This window comes from Heteronotia binoei, chromosome 5 (assembly GCF_032191835.1).
Source record: "Heteronotia binoei isolate CCM8104 ecotype False Entrance Well chromosome 5, APGP_CSIRO_Hbin_v1, whole genome shotgun sequence".
NCBI lineage: Eukaryota > Metazoa > Chordata > Lepidosauria > Squamata > Gekkonidae > Heteronotia > Heteronotia binoei.
The window spans coordinates 144,568,786-144,593,690 of NC_083227.1; the positions used below are offsets into that span (position 1 = coordinate 144,568,786).

A 24,905-nucleotide genomic window follows, 5' to 3' on the forward strand; every position below is an offset into this window, starting at 1 on the left:
TTCATTAGCATAACCAAGAACTGTGCTGGCAACTTGATGGCTCCTTTCCCCAAGCGCCTCTTATTCTACCAGCTTCAAGTGTATAGCTGGGCTCTTGTATGTGCACCAAGAGAAGTCACACTGATTGAACTATTGAGGGGGCCATTTCTTTACATTGAGTGGTGAAGTATTCTCCTTGGGCGTTTTCGCACTGACCTTAATCAGCAGCGACGCCCCTCTTCACTGCGCAGGATCTGCGCGGATTTTGCACTAATTGCCGTGGAGCACCCGGAAGAGCCGGAAAGTCCCGCGGCTTTTGCGGCGCAAATGGAAACTGGTTTTTGGCGGTTTCCATTTGCGCCGCAAAAGCCGCGGAACCTTCCGGCTCTTCCGGGTGCTCCGGGTGAAGAGGGGGTCGCTCTGGCTTAAGATAAGTGCGAAAACGCCTCTTGTCTGTCCAGAAACTCCACCTGGAGACTCTTGCCTATTCCACCACAAAAGACAGAGATGCTGTTGGTTAATGACAATATCACTCAATGGTGGAGAAGCCAGCCTCTCTCAGCCTCTCTGCTTTAAGGAACAGGTTCGCAGCTGAGAATCAGGATAACTCTAATCCCAACAGAGTACCACCTCAAACACCAGTGTTCAAACTCAGCTAGGTATTAGGACCAGCATAAATATATTTCTTGGCAAAATAAATTAACGATGATCAAGTTTTTCACTGCTGTCTAGGTTTTCCTGAAGCACTTCTTATATAGCGCATATTATATAACACATATAATAGGTACTTTAGGAATTAACCATGCTGAAGATATTGTATAAGGCTGGAATGAGCTAGTGTGTCTCGGATGCAACATACTTCTTTTACCCACGTTAAACTAATCAGCAACAGTCCGTTGTCTTTGTTTTCTTAGATTGTGGATGTTGCTTTGTCATTTTCTTTTCTTTACTTTGCAGAGAGCTGCTAAGCAGCACAGTTCTAAATAAGCAGTCTTCACTGCAGAACTAGGCTGCACACTCCCAATTATCCTTTTTAATCCATTTTGAAAGGGGGAGGGATAAAACAACACATTCCTCATTCCAGTTGGTGTTTTCTATTCCTTCGTGCACAGGCTCTTTGGGTTTGTTTTCTATAATCTCTTCACACTCCTCCTCCTCCTCTGTTCCTAAAAACAGGATCTGCTTCACAGGGAGGGAAAATAGTAGCTGAGCCACATTTTTAAAAAAAATTACACTGGTTTGAAGCCAAAATAGCTCAAGTAAAGTTTGAAACATTAAAAAAAAAACCCTCCTGATTGAGAATCAGATAGAACCATTCTCCCTTGCCAGAAAGTTGCGTAGGAGGAACGACTTGGCAATCAAAGAGTTAAGCAGTCTGCGCGTGTTAAGTTGAGCTAAATGAGTAATGCACCTGGTTAAAGTTTTCAATGCGGCTGCAATTGGGAGAGCGAGAGAAAAGGAAAAGCGAGATCAGGAGCTGTTGTTACAGGAACCAAGCTCGCTTTAAAGGGGGTTACAAATACAAGGTCAGTAGTACTCATGAAAATTAGTAACCTGTACCCAATTATTCTTTTCCCCTTCAGAGACCAAAAAGCACTCAGAAAGCTTTAGCTCCCTAAGGCTTCTGACCCTTCCTCATCCCAGTGAAACTTGTTCAGTGGAGAATGATTTGAAGTATATAAAGATGTATTTTAAAAAGATGGTGGGAAGGAACGGGAGTGTCTGCAAGTTAGCAGTATTTTGAAAATGAGAGCAGGCTATGCTTTAGACACACACACACACACACACTTTGTGTAATGTTGGATAGTGCCCTGTTTTCACAGGCCATGACTTGAATTTGGAATTAAGTATCTGTTTCCCTTCTAGTTGGTGTACAGTTGTGAAAGGTGCTAAGCAGGTTGAGTTAGTTTGATGCTGTGGGAGGTATAATGATTTCTCAAGCTTCTGGTGGATTACTGAGGCAGCTAAGACGAGGTGAGAGGCAAAAACTGCTGTTCTTCTGGAGTCAAGAAGGCTGACGTTCATCAGGTATGGCAAAGTAATTTTTTGCCATGAAATGGCTTGAATATGAGGAAATTATAGAAAGCTAAGACATGCCTTTTAAGATGAAGCAATGAGTGGGTTTTGAGGGATCATGTGTACCGGCCTATTTAAAGAAGGGGAGATAAGCTGTTCAGTCATGTGTTTTGCCAGAACACTTTCGTTCTCTATCTCTTTACTGCCTTCACAATCCTCTGATGTATTATTATATTAAGTAAAAATGGGTCATTGCAATGGTTCTGCAGAGTATCTAAAAAAGAATGTATCGTATGGCTGTAATTTCTTTTGCTTTTAATGAAACAAATGAGGTCTCCTTGTTATGATCAATATTCATCCTTGTCTGGGTATGTGGAACTTAGGTTTCTCCCAACAGAACATGCCATCAGCAATAATTCTTCCTTCTGGTATTTATTCACAAATTACTCATGGCAAACTTTGATTATGAAAGGGAAAAGACTACAAACTGGCTCATGAGGCATTGTTTTGAAATGCAGGTGGTATTCGTTTTATAAAACTGACGTAGTCAGCTTCTGTGATTTCCCACCCCCTTTCTCTGCTCTTTTCTGCACACAGGATGGTGGTTTCCTGATTTAAAAATTAAGAGATCCCAAAGAACTGGTAAACTGGTAAACATCATGTGGAGTTGGCTGGCAGTAGCTGAGTCTTGAGTTTTTGCACTGGTGAAAAAATGGGAGATTCAGCTTTATTTGATCTGCTAGAGTGTCCCGTGTGCTTGGAGAAGCTGGATGTCTCTGCCAAAGTGCTTCCGTGCCAGCACACCTTCTGCAAGCCTTGCCTTCAGAGAATCTTGAAGTCCCACAAGGAACTGAGGTGTCCTGAATGCCGAACCTTGGTTCTCTGCAGCATAGAAGAGCTTCCAGCGAACTTGCTTTTAATCCGCTTGCTGGACGGCATACGATTTGGACCAAGCATGATGAAGTTTGGCTCACTTCAAAGATCTGGGATTCTCAGTTCTCCTGCCTCAATCAGGAGAGTCAGGGGAGATCCAAGTGGTTTGCAACTCAGTCGATACAGGCAGACTCCACATCCCAGGATCCCTATGGAAGGGGTAAGGAATACAAATTTTGTAACTTTAATAGCAGGACACTTTTAGGCCATGTTTTAACTACAAAAGTTTAACAAATCTGGTTAATTACAGAGCTGGCTGCTTTCTTCCCAGGCTGCCTGACAGTCTTAACTGGATTTGTGCAGTAACTCTCGTAAAATTGGAAGGTATTCCAGCTGGAACAATTTCAAACTAAGAATCTGGCTCATGAGTTTTCAAGGGGTTGCCATCTCCAGCTGAGCCTGAAATTGCGCTGAGACTTTTCAAGTGACATTGGAGTACTTCTATTTCCACTCCTAGATTAAATCAGGAAAGGGAGAATTTATACAACTGGGAAAGCAAAACTACTTTCACACCTGTCAAATACTGAGGAAGGTTTGATTTCCATAGAATTTTTATTTTTAAAGTTATGCATTGTCCTGTGCCATTATAGCTGGGAGAGTGGGAGGAATTGTCTCTTATAAGACTGAAATCAAGTTATTTGATCCTCTAAAGACATGTTGCTGGGCCTGTATGAGGGTAAAAACTAGGTCAACTGTGTCCTAGATTCTTCCTGCTTGTCATTCCAGTCCTTCTGTTCTCAAATGCTTTTCACGAAAAGCTCAACATGAACCTTTTCCTAGTGTCTGACTTCATTCTAGTTTGAGGGCACAAAGTCTGAATTTTGAGGTGCTTAGCAAAGGCAAGAGCAGTAAAATAAAACAAAAACCCACACATGGAATGTATGTGCGTTTTGTTAGAATGTTCTTATTGAAAAGCCTGAAGCTTGCTATAGTTCTATAAATTCATTTTCCTATGGGATGGATGTACATTGGACAGCCTTCATTTTTTTCTCAATTGACCAGTTAAGGTTAATCAAGACTGGTACATGACTGTTTAAATGGGAATTATGGTTAAGGAACATTGACTTCCACAATAAGATTAGGTAGCACCATTAAACTTGAATTCTGAGTGATATCATATTGAACTTTACTTCATCAGGGTAACGATTCAGATAATCCCTGGAGAGGCAGTGTGTATGGTTCAGATCTCAGCTTTCCATGAATGATGGTGACTTTTGGCCACTCTTTCTATTTGAACTTAACCTACCTTCCAGGGTTGTTGGGAAGCTAGAGTACAGAAGAACCAAGTCTGCTGCTTTGAGTTCATTGGAGGAATGGAATGAGAAAAATGTAAAATAAACAAACCTATTGAATCAGAACAAGTTACAATGCGTGAAAACAACCAAAACTTTGTTCTCCAGATCTGATGAACTCAAAGTTATCTGTAACCTAGATAATTGAACAGAGCCACCCCTTGAGTCCAGTTTCTATCAACTTTATCGTAATATCATTGCAAAGTCATCTGCAGTATTCTTTGTGTAATACCAGTACTACTTATTCATAAAGGGGGGAATCTACAACATGGCACTTAAGCATAAGCCCCAAGAAGTGAAAATAGCAGTTTGGGAAGTATTTCTAACAGATGGGCGGGGGATGCCAAGCTTAATCTCCTGCATTTATGGGTAAATTTTAGTATGTGAATATTTAGAACAATTCACAGACTTCTAGAAAATAATATTCTTCATTTCAAGTGAAATGAAGTCAGTTTTGAGGTTACTTATTCCAGCAATGTTTTGTGTGGGTATATCCAGGGGAACCCATGGCTTGCAAGATTTATTAAGAATGCCTTAGGGGTCAAGCTACAGCAAATAAAATTTATATCAAAGGAAATATATTATACGGTGTACACAATAATATAATTATTAAATTAAAAACATAGGGCCTGAATATCAAGCTACATTAAGAATCATCAAGAATAAGTTTTACATAAAGTGTTATAATTCACTATACAAAGTCGATGAAAATACCAAATGACCAACACAAGACCATACAGTAGTCAATAGTACACAACAAAGTTTTTCAAAATGCATTGTTTGTAAAATTTCTTACCATGCAACATTTGACCCACAAAGGAGGAACGTGGCTTGAAAAGTGTAATAGAAATGTTAAAAATCCCAAAGGCCTTCAGGTTAAATACTGACAAAGTTTGCTATTTCTTTTTATAGGATGGGTGAGTCCGTGACTGATAACCAGGGAAACACTAATCAAGATACACAATCAAGATAGATAAGCACAATCATGTGATAAAAGTGATAGGTTGGATAACTAGCAAAATTAAGCCTGTCTTTATAGTTTTCAAAGTGACAAAATGTGATCAGGAGTTAAAGAACTAAGGGATTAGAAGTCCTGTGGAACAAGAGGGCATGGTTTTGAACTTCTGTCACAGTTCAGTTAACTGTGAATATAACATACCCTACACGAGAATTCTTAATTTTCTTGATAAAAAATACATGATGAACTTGGGAACTCTAAAAAATGCATATTATTGATTAGTAGCTATTGATACAAATATTGGTAGCCTGTATATACACTTACAACTTACATAGGTGAAGAACAAAGTGGTAAAGGACTGGCCACAATTGTAAAATGAATATGACATAAGAGCGCAAGATAAATAATTTTTTTCCCAAAATATGGCAAGATTTCAGTAGTCTAAGCCTGTAGCCTGAAGGACATTTTGCTAGGAATAAGTCCCACTATTGTTTGCAATGTTTTCCCTTAGGGTTGCCAGGTCAAACACTGGGGGTGGAGCCAGGAGACTTTGAGGGTGAAGCTGGGAGACTTTTCCATTCCCTAGAAATAAATAAAAATACAGCAGTGCAGTTCCCCTGAATACAGCCTTCATTTCTCCTCTAAAATAAACAGTTTGCGTGTGCACACTTTTGTGATCTCCCTGAGGCAATGGTATAGATAGCTTTATCCACCAGAGTTTCTGAGTGTAACCATCTGCTGTATTTCACAGAGAGAGAGATCTAGGGAATGGAGTTTTCCTCTATCCCATACTCAGGTTCTAGTTAATTCTTTAGTACCCCTTTTACTACACAACTTCTGAAAGGAATGCAAAACGAGCAGAGGGATTGGGCTCTCTAGCTTCCTCTTTCTCTCTCTCTCACACACACACACACATGTAGCTCTTCCTGCTCCCCCCTCCCCCGCAGCTTCATTCTCACTGAGATTTAAAGGCACACACACATCTTCAAAAACTTCGAGAAAAAGTTGCAAGCTTCTGAATCTGCCTGAGATCTAAAGGCACATTGTAGTTGTTGGGATGGAGCTTCCCCCCACCAGCCAGCTGGTTGGTGGTGAAGAGGAGCCTGCAAAACTGGGAGATCCCCTGCCCAGGCCTGGGGACTGGCAAGCCTATTTTCCCTTCACAGTAGTTGTGCATTAGACCAAGGATGTCAAACTCATTTGTTATTAGGGCCAGATCTAACATAAATGAGACCAGGTTGGGCCAAGCCATGTCAGGTGGAGTCACATGTGTACCTATTTAAGATTAGGTAGCAGAAATAGTTAAGATTAGGTAGCCCTGTGGAGCAGAGTGGTAAAGCTGCAGTACTGCAGTCAAACTCTCTGCTCACAACCTGAGTTTGATCCCAATGGAAGCTGGGTTCAGGTAGCTGGCTCCAGGTTGACTCAGCCTTCCATCCTTCTGAGGTTGGTAAAATGAGTACCCAGCTTGCTGGGGGGGGGAGTGTAGATGACTGGGGAAGGCAATGGCAAACCACCCTGTAAAAAGTCTGCCGCAAAAACATCATGATGTGACGTCACCCCAGAGTCAGAAATGACTGGTGCTTGCACAGGGGACTACCTTATATATATATAACTTAAAACATGCTTAAAACATGAGCACTCATTGTTATTAAAGATGCTTTCATTGTATTCCTCACATGAGATCCAGGGAACTGGGCAAAGGAATCTCTGGCTCTTTCCTTCCTTCCCCAGGGGAAAGGCAATGGGCATGATCTTGATTAATGAATGAATTAGCTCCTTACTAGGATGGGCAAGGCAATGGAGTTGATGAATCCCCTGAACGTGCATGTGTGCACGCACACACACACTGAATTAGTTCCTTGCTGAGGTGCAGCGACATTTAAGCTTTGGGCATGCAAATTCCCCTTTCCCTCCGTGTCAAAGAATTTCAAGGTTGGGGCAAATACCCATATTGACCAATGAATTGATTCCTTGCTAAGCTGAGCACGGCAATGGGGCAGTGTCCCACCCCTCTCTGGACAAGCAAATTTCCCCCTTGTGTGTCAAAGAAGCTCTTGGCACTCCAGGCTGTATAGTTAGTGCAAGGATCAAGGTAAATGTGAGCATTTGGTTATGTTCTATAAGTGAAAGTAAGCCCCAAGTCCCTGACCTACTCACAGGGCTTTTTTTTTTTGAGCTGGAACGCACAGGAACGCAGTTCCAGCTGGCTTGGTGACAAGGGGTGCGACCTAATATGCAAATGAGTTCCTGCTGGGCTTTTTCTACCAAAAAAGCCCTGCCTAATATATATATATATATATATGAATGACTGACTGAAAATACACATTTGGATCTGTATTTTCCTAATTCAGCATTAGCTCTGCAAAATTGCTTTATGCTCAAAAACGATGGCAAAGTTCATGTGACTACACAGAGGAGAGGGGAATAAAGGTAGTATTCAGGGGTCATTTTGTAGAAAAATAGGTGGTGGAGCTCATCCAGGGATTGTTATGCAGCTGCACCTGCTATTCAAGGAGGTGGAGCTCTCAGAAGGAGGAGGAGGAGCTCTCAGAAAGGTTCAGGAGCTGCACTCCCGTGAGTGCCCACTGAATCCAAGGCCTGGGAGTGTTCCTTTTCATTTAAAGTGAAGGTGTCCCTTCCCTTCTGGAAACGTTATAAAGATTGCTTTTCCAGCATTGACAGGGCAGAAAAGATAGATCCAGATGGGTAACCATATTGGTCTGAAGCAATAGAACAAAGTTAGAGTCCAGTGGCACCTTAAAGGCCAACGAAGTTTTATTCAGGGTGCGAGCTTTCGTGTGCAGGCCCATGTCATCAGACAGGAAGGAATTAGACTTGTCAGTCCATACACATAAGGCAGAGGTTGAACAGCAAATTGGTATGCAAGCATAAAATATAATGAAATGTTTTAACAGATGTAAACAAGAACAACAATGTTTATAAGGTTGTCATTGTTTAGATTCAATTCTGGTAGAAAGGCAAGCACCAGTCGTTTCCAACTCTGGGGTGATGTTGCATTGCAACGTTTTCACAGCAGACTTTTTACGAGGTGGTTTGCCATTGCCTTCCCCAGTCATCTACACTTCCCCTCCAGCAAGCTGGGTACTTATTTTACTGACCTTGGAAGGATGGAAGACTGAGTCAACCTGGAGCAGGCTACCTGAACCCAGCTTCCACTGGGATCGAACTCAGGTCGTGAGCAGAGAGCTTGGACTGCAGTACTGCAGCTTTACCACTCTACACCACAGTAGAAAACAGACAAATAAATGTGTCAGGAGTGTTAAGAGTAATCATTTGACCCAGAAAAGGCAGATGGAGCATGACATCAGGGTCAAATGATTACTTTTAACACTCCTGACTGTTCCCAGATATGATTTCAGAAACAGCTATTGAGTAACACAGCACAGACCTTAAGCCACTATCTGCTGTTAGTGAAGAATACATAATTCTTTGGCTTGATACAGTTGCCAACCTCCAGGTTGGGCCTGGAGATCTCCAAGACTGAGCCTGAGACTGCAAAAATCACTTTGCCTGGAGAAAATGGCTGCTTTGGAGAATAGGATCTGGCATTATACCTTGCTGAAGTCTGACCCCCAGGTTCCACCCCCAAATCTCCAGGAATTTCCCACCCCAGAAATGGCAACCATAGGGATGCAAGGCCTCCTGCCATAGCAGGAAACCTTCTGGTTTCCCTGCTCTCTGAGGAAAGTGGAAATGGAGCAGAGGCAAATGGAGCGTATGCCTGTGTCACAACTGTGTGCTGATGTTACTTCCAATAAATATGGCATAGTGGACCATAGACTTTTTGCACCTAAAGATGTTGCTTCCATTTTTCACCAGAAGTCATGTTGGTGCACCAGTCCCCCCCTCCCAAATTTCTCCTGGGGGCTGCCAGCTGCAGCCTGGCAATAGTACCCTGGTCTCAATTCAGAACAGGGCCTAGTGTGTATGTACCAATTGCATAGTGCTGCCAACTCCAAATTGGGAAATTCTTGGATATCTAGAAATTGAGCCTGTGGATAGTGGGGTTTGGGTAGGAGAAGGACCTCAGTGGGGTATCAGAGTGTGTACCCTTCAAAACAGCCATTTTCTTCAGAGGAACTGATGGTTGTAGTATGGAGATCAGCTGTAAATATGGGAGACCTCTAGGCCTCACCTGGAGGTTGGCACCATGTATTGCCGTAAGGTTTTGCCCAATTCCTGAAATTCTCTAACCTAGAATGTGTAATCTCCCTTAATCAGTTTTGTATGAACAATATCCAAATGTTTGGATTTTCTAATAAGGCCGTTCCAGTAATGAAGAGTACACCATATATAAAATATTTCAAAGTCTCTCTCAAGTTAGTGCAGCCTCTGATTTTAAGCTACATGAAAGATAATTAAAGCCATTAAAGGTTTTATATATTCCATTGAAAACAAGCCTTGCAAGATATCTGCCTTGGCTCCCTAGGGTGATTTTAAGTACTTTAACTGTTGAATATATTAGAACTTCTGAAATAATTTCTTTTCCCCCTCTCATAGGGCTTTGATGATGTCCTTGTCTGAAATTGCTATATTACAAAATAAAGTGGTTTTTAAAAATAGGAAAAAAAAAACATCTTCTGGGAGGAGAAAAGATAATTTAAAGCCTGCTGATTTCTGACACAATGTTTTTCATTGTTAATCTTGTTAACAATGACCCAGTGGCAACAGTACTGTAATATGCTTTATGAGGACCAACAGCACTATTGCCATGAGTAAGCCTTCAAGTTCCCTAGCATAGTTTTTTTTCCAAGATAGATGCTTCATTTAAAAGGGGCGGAAGAAGAAAAAGATCCTTCAGATAGTGCGCACAGATAGATGCTTCAGTTGCTAAGCGCACTGAAGAAAAATCTCCCGTCTCTTTAATAGAGGCATAATGTGTGGAAATAGGCAGCTGAAGCTTTTCATGGCGTGGAGGTGGATAACATTACTTGGAAAATAACATCCCATTACTTCTGTATTAAAGGTACAGCACTTTCCCTAACAAGCAGCTGACAACATTAGGTATGATGTAACAGCAGTTTATAATGCTCTAAAATGGAAGTGTTATACAGATTCTATTAAGTTAGTGAATGTGCTCAGAACAGGTATCAGTTTCATTAAGGATTACTGGGACAGAAGGCAGCAACAGTTATCTGTTTGAAAATACAAAAACCAGCATTACTTCAGATCTGTCTTTAGTGAAGTGAGTTTTCCAGAAACAGATGAATTTTAAAAAAATTTCAGTAGCCTAAAAAGAGCATGATCTGACTTAGCATGTTTATTTTTACTTACCTCTAATAAACAGCATTTTAAAAGTACCACGTTATTAATATTAGGTCCCTATAGCAACAAGTACTTGAGCTGAAATATTTGATTAGGAGAAAATCAAATGTGCTTTTAAAGTGATACTCAAAGCCCTATGTGTACTTTTATTGGAATGATATTTGTAAAAATGTAAATGTAGCATAGCATGTAATTCCTCTATGCTGTTTACTTTTTTGGCGGGGGGGACTAAGGTACTGTCAAGAGAGCAATTTTAGCACACCCAAAGAATTGTGCATGAGATGCCATTTCGCTCAACAGAATTTAACTGTCCTTCCATGAAAGTCACTGGGAAACCTAAAAAACATCACTTGCATAATGTTTTAGTTCCATATCAAACTGGTGGTTACAACATCCCTACCACCATGTGTGAAGAGAATAGTAAATAAGAACGTTAGCCTAAGTTTCGATTTTGCCTGCTTGGTCAATCAGGTGGATTCATAACTTGATTTTAAAAACATCTGGATGATTAGAGGTATTCGTTGCTTAACACCTGCCTCCAACCAGTCACAAATCAATTAAATATATATGTACTCTGCCATACAATTCATAGAGATGATCACATGAAAAATATTAATTACAACTTTGAAACTGCCAAGCTTGCCCAATGCTATGCTGATTATTAATTGTTGTTAGTTTTATATATAAAACAGTGTTTTGTTTTGTTTTTTAAAAAAGAGAGAAATGGAAAATCTTCCATGGAAAAATAAAGCTCTGGGGAATTTTTTTCACAGAAAAAATTCTGCCCTGTGTCTCTGTCTGCTTCTAGCGCTAATCAGAACAGATGGCAGAAAGCAGGAGTAAAAAAAAGTAGCCTTTTTAGTATGACTCAGTAGATTTTTTCTATTAGTATTTCTCAAAAATAACTTAAGCACATGAGGCAATGCAATCTAGTCTAAGGAGACTTCTTGTATTCCTTGCCTTTTCTGTACTTTCAAGTTACATGCTGACAAGAAAAAAAAACATGTACAAGTAACTCTTTGTTCAGCTCTCTCTTCGTGTTTTCTGTCTTTGCTTGGCTTTACACCTGCAAGATGGCAGTTTTGCCAACAACCATTCTCAGCATCCACCATTACATCACACAAGTTAGATTTGAAGCATATGACTTTTGGCTTCAGGCAGACCGATGCATTCCAGCATGTGGTAAACAGCTTCTTCCTGGATCTCAGCAAGCTGCTTACTTACAGGCTGGATCTGCAACAACAGGTCTGTAATCCATAATAAGAAGAAAATTGACCTCTTTGTAGGTGAGCAAGGCAAAGTTGATAGGCATTCAAGTCACACTTTCATTGATTTCTCTCAAGGCAATTCTCTAAAGGGAGCTGTGCTCATCCTAGCTTTATTTACATTGGAAATACTGTTTACAGAAGGGGATGTCCAAAAGCTTAGAAAAAACAAGTGTGTGGTTTGTTTGTTTTTCACTGAGGTGTGGGGCATAAAGAAGTTATTGTTATAGTATGCTATTAGACTTACTGAAGTAAAAGGTATTTTTAGCTGACTTAAATTTCAAGTAAATTTAAATCTATAGTTTGTTCATTCCAGACCAATGATATACTTGTCTTGTTTGTGATTGTTAGCATTGCCAATATTCAAGGCTTTTTTGGTAGCAGGAATTCCTTTGCATATTAGGCCACACACCCCTGATGTAGCCAATCCTCCCAGAGTTTACTGGGCTCTCAGTACAGGGCGTTCTGTAAGCTCCAGGAGGATTGGCTACATCAGGGGTGTGTGGCCTAATATGCAAAGGAGTTTTGTTGTTGTTCAGTCACACAGTCGAGTCCAACTCTTTGCGACCCCATGAACAAAGTCACGCCAGGCCCTCTTGTCTTCCACCACCCTCCAAAGTCTGCTCAAATTTGTGTTTGTTACATCAGTAACGCTGTCCAGCCATCTCATCTTTTGCCGTCCCCTTCTTCTTTTGCCTTCTGTCTTTCCCAGCATCAGGATCTTCTCCAGTGAGTGCTCCCTTCTCATTTGGTGGCCAAAGTATTTGAGCTTCAGCTTCATCATCTGACTTTTCAGGGAACAGTCTGGGTTGATTTCCCTTAGGACTGACTGATTTGATCTTCTTGCAGTCCAAGGGACCCTCAAGAGTCTTCTCCAGCACCACATCTCAAAAGCATCTATTCTTCTGCACTCGGCCTTCCTTATGGTCCAGGTCTCACAGCCATACATTACTACTGGGAATACCATCACTTTGACTATACGGACTTTTGTTGGCAGGGTGATGTCTATGCTTTTTATTATACTGCCCAGGTTCACCATAGCTGTCCTCCCAAGGAGCAAACGTCTTTTAATTTCATGGCTACAGTCGCCATCTGCAGTGATCTTGGATCCCAGATATGTGAAGTCTGTCACTACTTCCATGTCTTCCCCTTTCATTTGCCAAGGTGTGATGGGGCTGGATGCCATGTTCTTAGTTTTTTTGATGTTGAGTTTCAAACCTACTTTTGTGCTCTCCTCTTTTACCCTCAACAAGAGGTTCTTTAAGTCCTCCTTACTTTCTGCCATTAGAGTGGTGTCATCTGCATATCTGGGGCTGTTGATGTTTTTTCCGGCAATCTTAATTCCAGTTTGTGCTTCATCCAGGCCAGCATTCCACATGATGTACTCTGCATATAAATTAAATAAGCAGGGTGACAATATACATCCTTGTGTAACTCCTTTTCCTATTCTAAACCAATCAGTTGTTCCATATCCCATTCTGACACTTGCTTCTTGACCCTTATACAGGTTTCTCAGGAGACATGTGAGGTGGTCTGGCACTCCCATCTCTTTAAGGACTTGCCACAGTTTGTTGTGATCCACACAATCAAAGGCTTTAGCGTTGTCAATGAAACAAAAATAGATGTTTTTCTGATACTCCCATGCTTTCTCCATAATCCAGCGAATGTTGTCAATTTGATCTCTAGTTCCTCTACCTCTCCGAAACGCAACTTGAACTTCTGGTAGTTCCCAATCGACATACTGCTGAAGCCTAGCTTGTAGGATCTTTAACATGACCCTGCTGGCATGTGAAATGAGTGCAATGGTGTGATAGTTTAAACATTCTTTGGCATTACCCTTCTTTGGGATTGGAATATAAACTGATCTTTTCCAATCCTGTGGACACTGTTGTGTTTTCCAAATTTATTGACATAATGTGTGCATCACTTTAACAGCATCATCTTTTAGGACTTTGAATAGCTCAACTGGGATACCGTCATCTCCGCTCGCTTTGTTGTTAGTAATGCTTACTAAGGCCCATTTGACTTCACTCCAGGATGTCTGCATCATGGTCAGCGATTTCACTGTCATGATTGTCAAGGAAATTGAGATCCTTCTTGTATAATTCTTCTGTGTATTCTTGCCACCTCTTCCTGATCTCTTCTGCTTCTGTTAGGTCCCTACCATTTTTGTCCTTTATCATGGCCTCTTTGCACGAAACGTTCCCTTGATTTCTCCAATTTTCTTGAAGAGATCTCTTGTCCCTCCCATTCTATTATTTTCCTCTACTGATTTGCATTGTTCCTTCAGGAAGGCCTCCTTATCTCTCCTTGCTGTTCTCTGGAAATCTGCATTCAGTTGGGTGAATTTTTCCTTTTCACCTTTGCCTTTCACTTTCCTTCTTTCCTCAGCTATTTGTAAAGCCTCAGCAGACAGCCACTTTGCTTTCTTGCTTTTCTTTTTCTTTGGGATGGTGCTGATTGCTGCCTTCTGTACAATGTCACGAACCTCTGTCCATAGTTCTTCAGGCACTCTTTCTATCAACTCTAGTTCCTTAAACCTATTCACCTCCACTGTATATTTATAAGGGATGTGATCAAGGTCAAACCTACCGCTACCAAAAAAGCTCTGCCAATATTGAGGTGGTGGTTGAAGATCTCTTGAAATTACAAATGATCTCTAGGCTATAAGATATAAATTCTCCTATAGCAAATGGCTTCTTTGGAGGGTATAATGCCATGGCATTATTCCCAGCTGAGGACCCTCCCTTCCCTAAACCATGCCCTCCCCAGGCTCCACCCACAAAACCTCCAGGAATTTCCAAAGCCAAAGATAGCAAACCTAATAATGGCATACTGAAGAAAGAAAGTTGGTGCTGTTTCGCATAGGAAAAAGAGGTTGTAATATACCAAATCTTTATTTTTGATATTTGAATCAGAGACTCCTGCAGGTGGAAATATTTCTCCTGACTGCTGCTATGCTTATTTACTTTTTTCCCTTTTTGGTACAATTGTTCACTCCCTGGTCACTACTGGTTACTTCACATCTATTCCCCTCCCCCCTTAACCGTACATTCTTTCTTTTGCCTGAATCAGTCATATCAAGGATCCTAGAAGATCAGGAATCACATAGCGAATGAAATGATGTCTTGAAGCTATACAGCAGGTTGTTTACAGCCTAATAAAGCTATTACATGAATTGTGTCTGAAGCTATGTAGCCAATCATATATTGTGAGGTGATAATGTCCCAGAGTCATATGAATGCAATTAAGAAACGGGGGGGTTATTTATCACCAATCCTAGATAGAAATATTTACATTGTGCACTATAATGAACTCAAACCGTACTTGGACCCAGATACTACAGAAAAGCAGATGATGCATGCACCACATTAAAATATGTAGCAGACCAATGCTCTGTGTCAAGAAAAACAAGTCTCAGAGCTCAACAGGAGTTGGAGTGGTAGATGTGCATATACAAGAACAGCTATTACAGACAAAACAGATATAGCCAGCCAGCTAGGGATATATGTTCCACTGAGAGCATATTTGTTAGCACTACTGAAAACATCCGCAAAGAAAACCTGTAAGTCGTTCTAGCATAGCCCTAAAGCAGGATAAAAAGGGATATGATTGCATTCTACAAATATCTAAGTTAAATTAGGGAGTATATCAACAGTTCATCTATTCAAGTTTGAGTAATTTAATTTTTATAATAGTTTATAATTAACCAGCATATTTGACATGTTTAAAGTATACAAAGTTCCACTGTGAGTTTTCTCAGATATTTGTGATGTCACATCATTTTCTCATTATATTTTTCTATGGTTCATCACACTTGCTGACCTTTTTGTAGATGAATAGGAGGAACTATGCCTTGAAATAACATATACCTTCTTTGTAAGATGAGGGAAGGTTCTGTAAAGATGCAGTAAAGGAGTTTTTCCGCATTGTGTCAGAAGAAATGAGTTCTGTCTCACAAGAGTTCATATACTGGAATAAATATTGTTAGCCTTTAACGTGCCATTGCATTGGATTTCTCTTGGGTGGGGGGTGTTGTTTGCCCCCACAGACAGAAGAAAGAGATGGACACAAAGGGTAGGATAAACTAAGAGCCACTTTATTTAACATATTTAAACAGCAAGGGCAACAATATAACTAGCAGACAGACAGGGCCAGGGGTCAAAGCATCCCCTCCTGCATAACAGGCAAGGTACCCTTGCCCCTAGGAAGAGCCATCCACAAATGGCTCATCCCCGACCTGCACAGCAAATGGGCTATGCCCTGGAGTTCCATTCACAGCTGCATGTAGGGTCACCAAGTCCCCTGCATCCCCGCATGACCACTCTTGGTGTTTCCAGGAAAACTATGGTTTTCCAGGGCACTCTAGCAATTTGGGAGGGCAAAACTCTATGGTACAATAGGTGCCATAAAGTTTTGCCCTCCCAAATTGCTAGAGCATCCAGGGAAACCATAGAGTTTTCATGGAAATGCCTAGAGCAGCTGCACACGCCGTCACCGGTGCAATGATATCACCCAGAAGTGACATCATTGTGCCACCAATGTCGGGAGAGATTCCCCCCACCTGCGCAATGTGGGCTGGCAGGTTGGGAACCTCCAGGGCAGGAGAAACCCTACCAGGCCCGGGGGCTTGGCAGTCCTAGCTGCATGGCTGAAAGGGAGGGTCAGTCTAGGCCAGGGGTGGCCAACAGTAGCTCTCCATGCTGGCTGGGGATGATGGGAGTTGTAGGCAAAAAACATCTGGAGAGCTACCGTTGGCCACCCCTGGTCTAGGCAATCCCAATGCAGTCTGCATTCCTCACCCCACAGGGCCACACAGTCCAGGAATGATGCCACAAGACCCCTGTGCCGCTAAACAGGACTGCTAATGGTGCTCACAGAGTCACATAACATAAACAGAATCCTGCCAACCTATAAAGTGACCAACCTAATCAACAGCCACACCAAAGCCAATTCCACAATCCACTAAACAAGCAGAAGAGGGTAGGTGAAAAACACCTTTTCCAAATGCCAATATGGAGAAAGCGAAAAAAATGTCTAACTGGTCCCCCGCAAAAGTGGGGTGACCAGCACTTGCTTGCACTGCCGAAAGGTCAGGAGGGTGGGCTGAGCACAAGGCAAGGGCTGCCTAGACAGGAGCAGAGCCAGTCATTAGTCAGTACCAGGATGCCCTGTACCCTGCTGCTCTTCCTTCCTATGTGGAGGCAAAGGCAGCCCCCCTGATGGCCAGTTGGCTTGCCATCAGTTGGAAGCCAAATTATTGCTACAATAGAACTAGAATTAAAATTGTCAGCCTGGTTTGGCAGTATGTGCCAGAGGAAGGGAGACAAGGAAAAGCCAAGGACTAAAGTATGTGTAGGGACAATGAGAACAGTGTCAGGCTGTAACTTCTTTGAATCAATTCATAGGAAAGAAATTCTGAGGCAATATACTTGAAAATCTTGGATTAAATAGTAATTCATGGGGGAAGGTGTTCTTTCTAGTAACTTCCAGTACATTTAGCTATTTTCTAATTAACTCCCATACTGCTATGCTTTTAGTTTATATTAGCTATGCTTTGGTTTATGATTAATTATGAAAGATCTTTTCTCTGAAATATCTTTGGTGTGCTCTGACTGCTTTTACATCTGCGGCGCAGAGTATTAAAGCTGCAGTACTGCAGTCCTAAGCTCTGCTCACGACCTGAGTTCGATCCCCGGCTGTAGCTGGGTTTTCAGGTAGCCGGCTCAAGGCTGACTCAGCCTTCCATCCTTCCAAGGTCAGTAAAATGAGTACCCAGCTTGCTGAGGGGGGGGGGGGTAGTGTAGATGACTGGGGAAGGCAATGGCAAACCACCCCATAAAAAGTCTGCCATGAAAATGTTGTGAAAGCAACGTCACCCCAGAGTTGGAAACAACTGGTGCTTGCACAGGGGACCTTTCCTTTCTACATTGCATAGTCCGTGTACCATGTAGGAATACCAAGACTATAGGGACATCATGAACTAAGAGACAGAAGGAGGTTAGTTCTCTCACAAAGAGATACTATACCCTCTTTTCTGGTGAACCAGGGTACTGGGGGGCAAAGAGGAAAGAAGAAAAAGATAAAGACTGTAGTTGGTGGTAGCTTACAGAAAAGGAGCTTCCTAACCTTGGGAGGGGAGTTAGGGAGGAAAAGTTTTCTTGAAATGGGTAAAATATTCCTTCACCATGTATTTCAGACTCTCTGGGTTGCTCATGAAGGAGAGTCAAAGGAGGGGAGGGCAAAAGGGTGAAGTATGGATGCCAGCCTCCGAGTGGGGGCTGAGGATCCCCCAGAATTACAGCTCATCTCCTGACCACAGAGATCAGTTCACTGAAAGGAAATGGATGCTTTGGAGGGTGAACTCTATGGTAGTGTACCCCACTGAGATCCCTGTCTGCCTCAGGCTGTATTCCCAAATCTCCAGAAGTTTCCTAACCTGAACATATGAACATATGGAGCTGCCTTATACTGACTCAGACCCTTGGTCCATCAAAGTCAGTATTGTCTTCTCAGACTGGCAGTGGCTCTCCAGGGTCTCAAGCTGAGGTTTTTCACACCATTTTGCCTGGACCCTTTATTGGAGATGCCAGGGATTGAACCTGGGACCTTCTGCTTCCCAAGCAGATGCTCTACCACTGAGCCACCGCCCCTCCCAACCTAGCTTTGGCAGCCTTGCCCTCCCATCCCCCATCAGTGGCCAGAGGGGACCTGGCAACCCTAAGATGAACACATGATTTATTTACTTATTAAATTTTTAGCCCACCCTTCCCATAGAACAGGCTCAGGCGGGTTACATCATAAAAACAATCAACAGTAAAAACAATAAAAGACCAATTTAAAATATATAAAATCTAAAACTGCAGAGTGGCAATAGAGAATAAAATGGCATTATCACTACTGTTTTCTTTTGCCTCCATCGGTTTGCTCCTTCAGTTTCTTTTGAGTAAGAAAAAAATGTCAGCATATAATGCTGGTGAGCACTCATCACACAACAGCAAGCATGGGAAAATGTGTTGTTTGGCAGATACTACTGAAAGCTTCCAAAAATCCAAAGAAAAATTTACATCATTTTTTAAGAGTCCTGTATTACATCCTTAGTGATAATGCACTATTGGTGTTACTCCCAAAAGAGTAACTGTGTTAGTGTTTTTTTGACACCTTAAATGTTTTCTAGTCCATGAAAGCTTATGCTGGAATAAGATGCTGTTAATCTTTAAAATGCCATAAACCTCCTGTTTTTTACAGTAGAGATAAGAGGATGTGTTTAAGACTGAAACATTTCTTGGATACAAGACTAAATGCAGGTTGTCCATTAAAACATTTTAGGGCCGGATATTCCACATATATTCCTCTTTCTTAGAGTATTTAACATGGGTAACTATTGGTAGCGAATATCATCAACTTTTATTTATTTACTTATAGCCCACCTTTCTTGCTTCAAGTAAGCAATTACAACAATTAGAAATTATTTTTTTAAAAATATCAAATATATGTCTTAAACACTGCAGAAAATGGAATCACAAACATTGAAGACAATGCAGCTAAGAACACAGTAATACAATACACATTGGAATACACTACAGTCCTTTTCCCTTTCTAAAAGCACCCTCCTGAACCATCCCATCACACCACAGCCTTATTCTCCTTATAGATACCCTCCTGAACATTTCTGTTTTACAGACTATGTGGAATGCTAGAAGTATGGGAACTTTCCTGGCCTCTTCAGGCAGGCCATTCCACAAGGATGAGGCCACAACTGAGAATGAATGAACATGTATGGTCAATCTGACGTGTGTGTGTGTGTGTGTGTGTGTGTGTGTGTGTGTGTGTGTGTCAGAGGAAATGTATCACTCACTACCTGCTTCTGAAGTCTCCCAGAGGGGACAGATTTTGCTATCATGCCCTATTTGTGACCCACACGACCTGGGCAGCTGGTCAGTCAGTTCAGAGTATGGTGAGCTGCTATAAATTATGAATCAGGATGTCTAGAACAGTTCAATTCAAAGACATGTGGATTTGAAAGGGTTTAACTCTGTTAAGATTGTGCTGTTAAATGACTTAAGGAAAGCCATTTTCTGTCAGGCATGATTCACACTCTGAGAATGAGCCTTAGGGATTTGCAAGTTTGCATGAATCCTCTGAAACTGGAACTGGAACTGGAGTTTTGAAACTGGAGTTTGGCCTTAGGGCCAGCAGAGACTTGGCTGAGCTTGAGACCCTAAAACTAGAGCCACCTGGATTCAGGAAGGAGGCTCATCAGGGATCATTAGGCCAGCTATTAACCTATAGTTTTGTGTAATGGGATGATGGTAATGGGTTTTTGGGGGGGAGGTTTGCATGCATATAAGCAGGGCTGTTGGTCCTGCCAGACAGTTCTGTTCCTATCTCACTATGCTGAATAACTGAATAAAGAGCTGAACTCACTCTCTCTTGGGCGTCCTCATGCTTCGAACCCAGTACATTTTACCTCCTTGTCTTCTTTAGCGTTATCTAGAAACAAAAAAAAATTCTGCTTTTGTGGCACACTGAAGTTATGTCTTCATAAAACAGAGAAGTGTTATCCAGAGTTTCTAAGAGGGAGCACTCAGGAAAAACATGTGAGGGTCTGTGATGACTTTCGTCAGAATTGTTGTGCTGTTCCAAACCATAGCTTTGTATCCCCGTTTAGAAGGAGTGGCTGTCGTCTGGATGTAAAAGTGAGCGATAGTATTTTTGCAGACGTGGAAACTATTCATTTCTGAGTCCCACACAAGAGGAGGCAAGTATGCAAGCCTCCATTTTTTTTTTCATTTTGCGGACCCATGACATAGATTCATTCTACGCTACCTTTCTGCAATGTGAGGATAATACTAACCTGTTTTGACAAGGCTGTTGGAAAATTACTCAGATAATGCGCATGAAGCACTTTGTATAATGCCTTGTGTTCAAGCAACGGCGATGAAGGAAAGAGTGTGAAATGTCGCTGCCGTTAGAAAAATAGTAACAAACCTTTTTTTTTAATGGATGTTCAGTCACCTTAAAATGAAAGACAAAGATTCTTTAATAATGCACAGGGTGCTGCTGGACTGTCAGGATGCAGGAAGAAGTTTGGTGCTCAGGAAAAATAAGGGCAATCATCAAATGAACAGAAGAAAATCGTCTTTAGATCTCCTGCGCCTAGGCAAAGAAACAAGACTTTGCTTTTTAACAGTCTCTTCAAAAATTCCCCCTCCCTCCGACACGCAAGTAAATTGCAGGGAACACCATTTATCTAGCCAAGATGAATCAAGGGTTTGGAAAGAGCAGGACATTTTAAATAATTTAAAAGTTGATGCTTTAGACCATTAAATCCGTTCTTTCAACGTGCACTATATCAGAACGTTCTTAGGCAGGCCAAGCTTGAATCAGAGAAAAGGAGGGGAGTACAGGTGCTGATGCAGGCTAAGTTTGTAGTCTGCTTTTATTTTTGTTGATACAGATTTCCCTGCATCAGAATTGGGTTGATGGATGTAGCAGAATTATAGAATAGAATAATAGAAACATAGAGTTGGAAGGAACGCCCAGGGTCATCTGGTCCAATCCCCTGCACAATGCAGGAACTTCACAAATACCTCCCCCTAAATTCATAGGATTAGCATTGCTGTCAGATGGCCATTTAAGCCTCTGTTTAAAAACCTCCAATGAAGGAGAGCCCACCACCTCCCGAGGAGGCCTCCCGAGGTTCCACTGAGGAACTGCTCTAACTGTCAGGAAGCTCTTCCTAATATTGAGCTGGAAACTCTTCTGATTTAATTTCAAGCTGTTAGTTCTGGTCCGACCTTCTGGGGCAACAGAAAACAATTCTGCACTATCCTCTATATGACAGCCCTTCAAGTACTCTCAGCCACCTTCTCTCCAGGCTAAACATACCCGGATCCTTCAACCTTTCTTCATAGGACTTGGTCTCCAGACCGCTCACCATCTTTGTCGCCCTTCTCTGGACCCGTTCTAGTGTTTCTATATCCTTCTTAAAATGTGGTGCCCAAAACGGAACACATTACTCCAGGTGAGGTCTTACCAGAGCAGAGTACAGCAATGCCATCACCTGATGTGATCTGGACACTATATTTCTGTTAATAAAGTCCAAAATTGCATTTAACAACAACGACCTTTAATGTCATACATAAAATTGCATTTGCCTTTTTAGCCCAAACATCGCAGCGTTGACTCATGTTCAGCATATGGTCCATTAAGACCTCTAGATCCATTTTGCACATATTGCTGCCAAGACAAGTCTCCCCCATCCTATAATGATGCATTGGATTTTTCCCACCTAAATGCAGAACTTTATTTATCCCTGCTAAAATTCATGTTATTGGTTTTAGCTCAGCTTTTCAGCCTGTCAAGATCATCCTGTATCCAGTTTCTATCTTCTACTGTATTTGAATAGAATTCATTCTATTCTTCTTCCCTCAAAGAGCTGTTTGGGGTTGTTTTGAGGGTTATATAAGTCAAGAAATATTGGCCTGTATTGGGTCAGTCCAAAAGAAAAATATCAGTGCTGTACTCCCAAAAGGACCACAAAACTGCCTCAACGTTGAAAAAAATAATTTTTAAAGCAAACTACCGCTGGACTCTGTGAACGAGCAGTATTCTTCTCATAGTACTGCTGATGCAGATAGCCCATCCCACTGTGATAATACATATTCAACTTGAACATTACCTCTTTCACAGAAATCGCTGTTATATATACTGACTATATTATAATACCTTCTTCTCTTTCAAAAACCTCTCCCAACTCCCTTTTTTGAAAGCACAGATAGAATTTGCCTCCAAAGTTAGCCTCCAAACAAGCTTTTGTAGATTACCTGTGTTGGTGTACAGTTCAGTACTCCACTAACTTTTGCATACTAAAAGGACCAACTAGTTATTTTTTTACATGAGACCTGTATAACCCACAATCCCTAAACTATGCATAGTATCGCTGCCATATAGTGTGAAGTGCCAGGAGCTTGATAAACCATATGTTTCTGTGGCCTATCTCAGGGGTGGCCAATGGTAGCTCTCCAGATGTTTTTTGTCTACAACTCCCATCAGCCCCAGCCAGCATGGCCAATGTCTGGGGCTGATGGGAGTTGTAGGCAAAAAAAAACATCTGGAGAGCTATCCGCAGGTCACCCCTGGCCTACCTGAACTACAGTAACAATGTTAAAAAGAGTTGTATCAGGAATCCGCTGAGCCGCATGCTTTGGGTGCCACAGGTGGTAATTTGTTTATTTCTCTCATCATGAAGTAATGGTGACTCAAAAACCTAGCACCTTAGAGATAAGGAAACCTTTGCCTTCTCAAGTTAGAAAATGCACTCCAGTTACAGGTTTGAATGGAGAATACTTGGGTTGTGGGGTGTGCTTCCCTTTCTCTTGAGAGTTGTAAAGAGGCTTGCAATGTAAAAAGAGCTTCTGTACATGTGCAGAATGCATAATGAGCTATGCTCACTCTCATACTTGAAATTGGGTAATTACATGATTTGATGACATCAGTGATATTTTGACAGAGTTGTATTGTCACACTCCAGTAAATCCTTTGATCAAATAATCAACATTTTTTGTTGCAAGGTGTCTTAGTCTTCTGTACACCTGGGCATAGCTCTGGAAAGCTGGTCAAGATGCTGCTGGAGGATGCCTGTTCTAATTAAGCATTGTAAATATGCTCTTCTGAATGTGAAAAGATCCAAGGAGGAATCTTGGTTAGGGTCCTGTATTGCTCAGCAGCCCTACAGCCAAGAATAATATCCTGTGTGCTCTGTCGGCCTCCTCTACCCTTTGTGAATCTTCTTTCCCCTTCCTGATCAGTGATAACTACAGTTTTCTAAGATGTTGGAATCATCACAACCAAGTTACTACTCATCACAATTTGTACTCAGTCCAGAGACAGCGACAACTTTACATGCACCCTAGGAACATGAAGTGTCAGTCTCTGGCATGAGAAAACACATAGGCTAGCTATCAGTAACTAGGGTTGCACTGATCACAATAAGCCACAGTGATCAGTAATCAGGAAAGAAATGAGGAAGGTTATGAGCCAAAGAAGGAGGGCATAAGCCAAGATTTGTTAGCAGACTATTTTGAAGGCTGGACCATGCCTCAGAGTCCCACCACACACTTCACCAAAACTAATTTTCAGCAGATGTAACTGCTAATTAGGAATGTAGAACCTAATAATTGATCCTAATAATAATAGACTTTAATCATGCTATTCCAAGGGGAAGTGGCTTGCTACAATGACCACAACTGTCCAATATGGCCATAGACCCCTCCCTCTCAAAATTCCAGGTAGCTCCTTCATCCCTTTTAGCATTGCCAGCTTTGGTTTGCGATATGCATGGAGATTTGGAGGGATAAAGTTTGGGAAGGGAGGAGAGCTCAGTGGAGATGTGATGCTATAAAACCTACCCTTCAATGATTCCATTTTCTCCAGGAAACCAATCTCTGTAGTTTGGGGATCAGTTGTAATTCTGGAAGAACTCCAGGCCTCACCTGGAGGCTAGAAACCCTCCAGTCTCAAAAAAGGCTACTGCTGATGTCTATCCCCATCAGTTCCTGATGGTGGTAAAGTTGCAACAACTGCATAATGCCTCTGATGTTTTTGCCAACTGGTGAACACTTCTTGCAGGCCCTGTGCATTTAGAAGTTAAGCATCTGACTTCTGACTGCTACTACTGATGACTGATTTTTAGTGTTGCTGGTCCTAGTGTGCTTCTCTGTTGGTTTTATGTATTCTTTCTACCCATTTTAAGGCAGGAGGTTTTTAAAACTCTGCTGTGTGCCACCCTGGAAATATAAGTGCTTCAAATAAAAGAAAGTTATTATCGCTATAGGAAACAGGCCCTATATGAAGAAAAATACACTGGGCTCTAGAAAGAGCCCCCCCCATGCTGTCTTCCCACCCACCCGAATAAAGGTATTCACTCCTCCCACCCTTGCTGGGGTCCACCCTACAAAGCAGCCATTTTCTCCAGGGAAAATACAACATTCAAAACCTCACCGGTTGAATTATCACTCTCACACAATAAGTGTGTAAATAAACATTTAGTGCACAATTAATAATAAATCCATGCAGCAAACTAATAGAACGTACACCTTTTTGCAGCTCCCCCAATCTGTTTTTTTATCCCAAAGTCTTAGAGGCACCGCCTTCAGCTGCTTCTCGCAG

General features: G+C 41.7%; 1 protein-coding gene across 1 annotated transcript in view; it reads left to right on the forward strand.

Moving 5' to 3' along the window:
* Positions 1-1,344: 1,344 nt before the first annotated feature.
* The window catches only part of SH3RF2 (SH3 domain containing ring finger 2), a 183,551-nt gene continuing 159,990 nt past the window's right edge, over positions 1,345-24,905 (forward strand). Inside the window, exons 1-2 of the mRNA XM_060240545.1 lie at positions 1,345-1,505; positions 2,593-3,088. Of these exons, the coding sequence (XP_060096528.1) occupies positions 2,708-3,088 (381 nt within the window). The 5' untranslated portion in view covers positions 1,345-1,505; positions 2,593-2,707. The remainder of the gene's footprint in view (positions 1,506-2,592; positions 3,089-24,905) is intronic.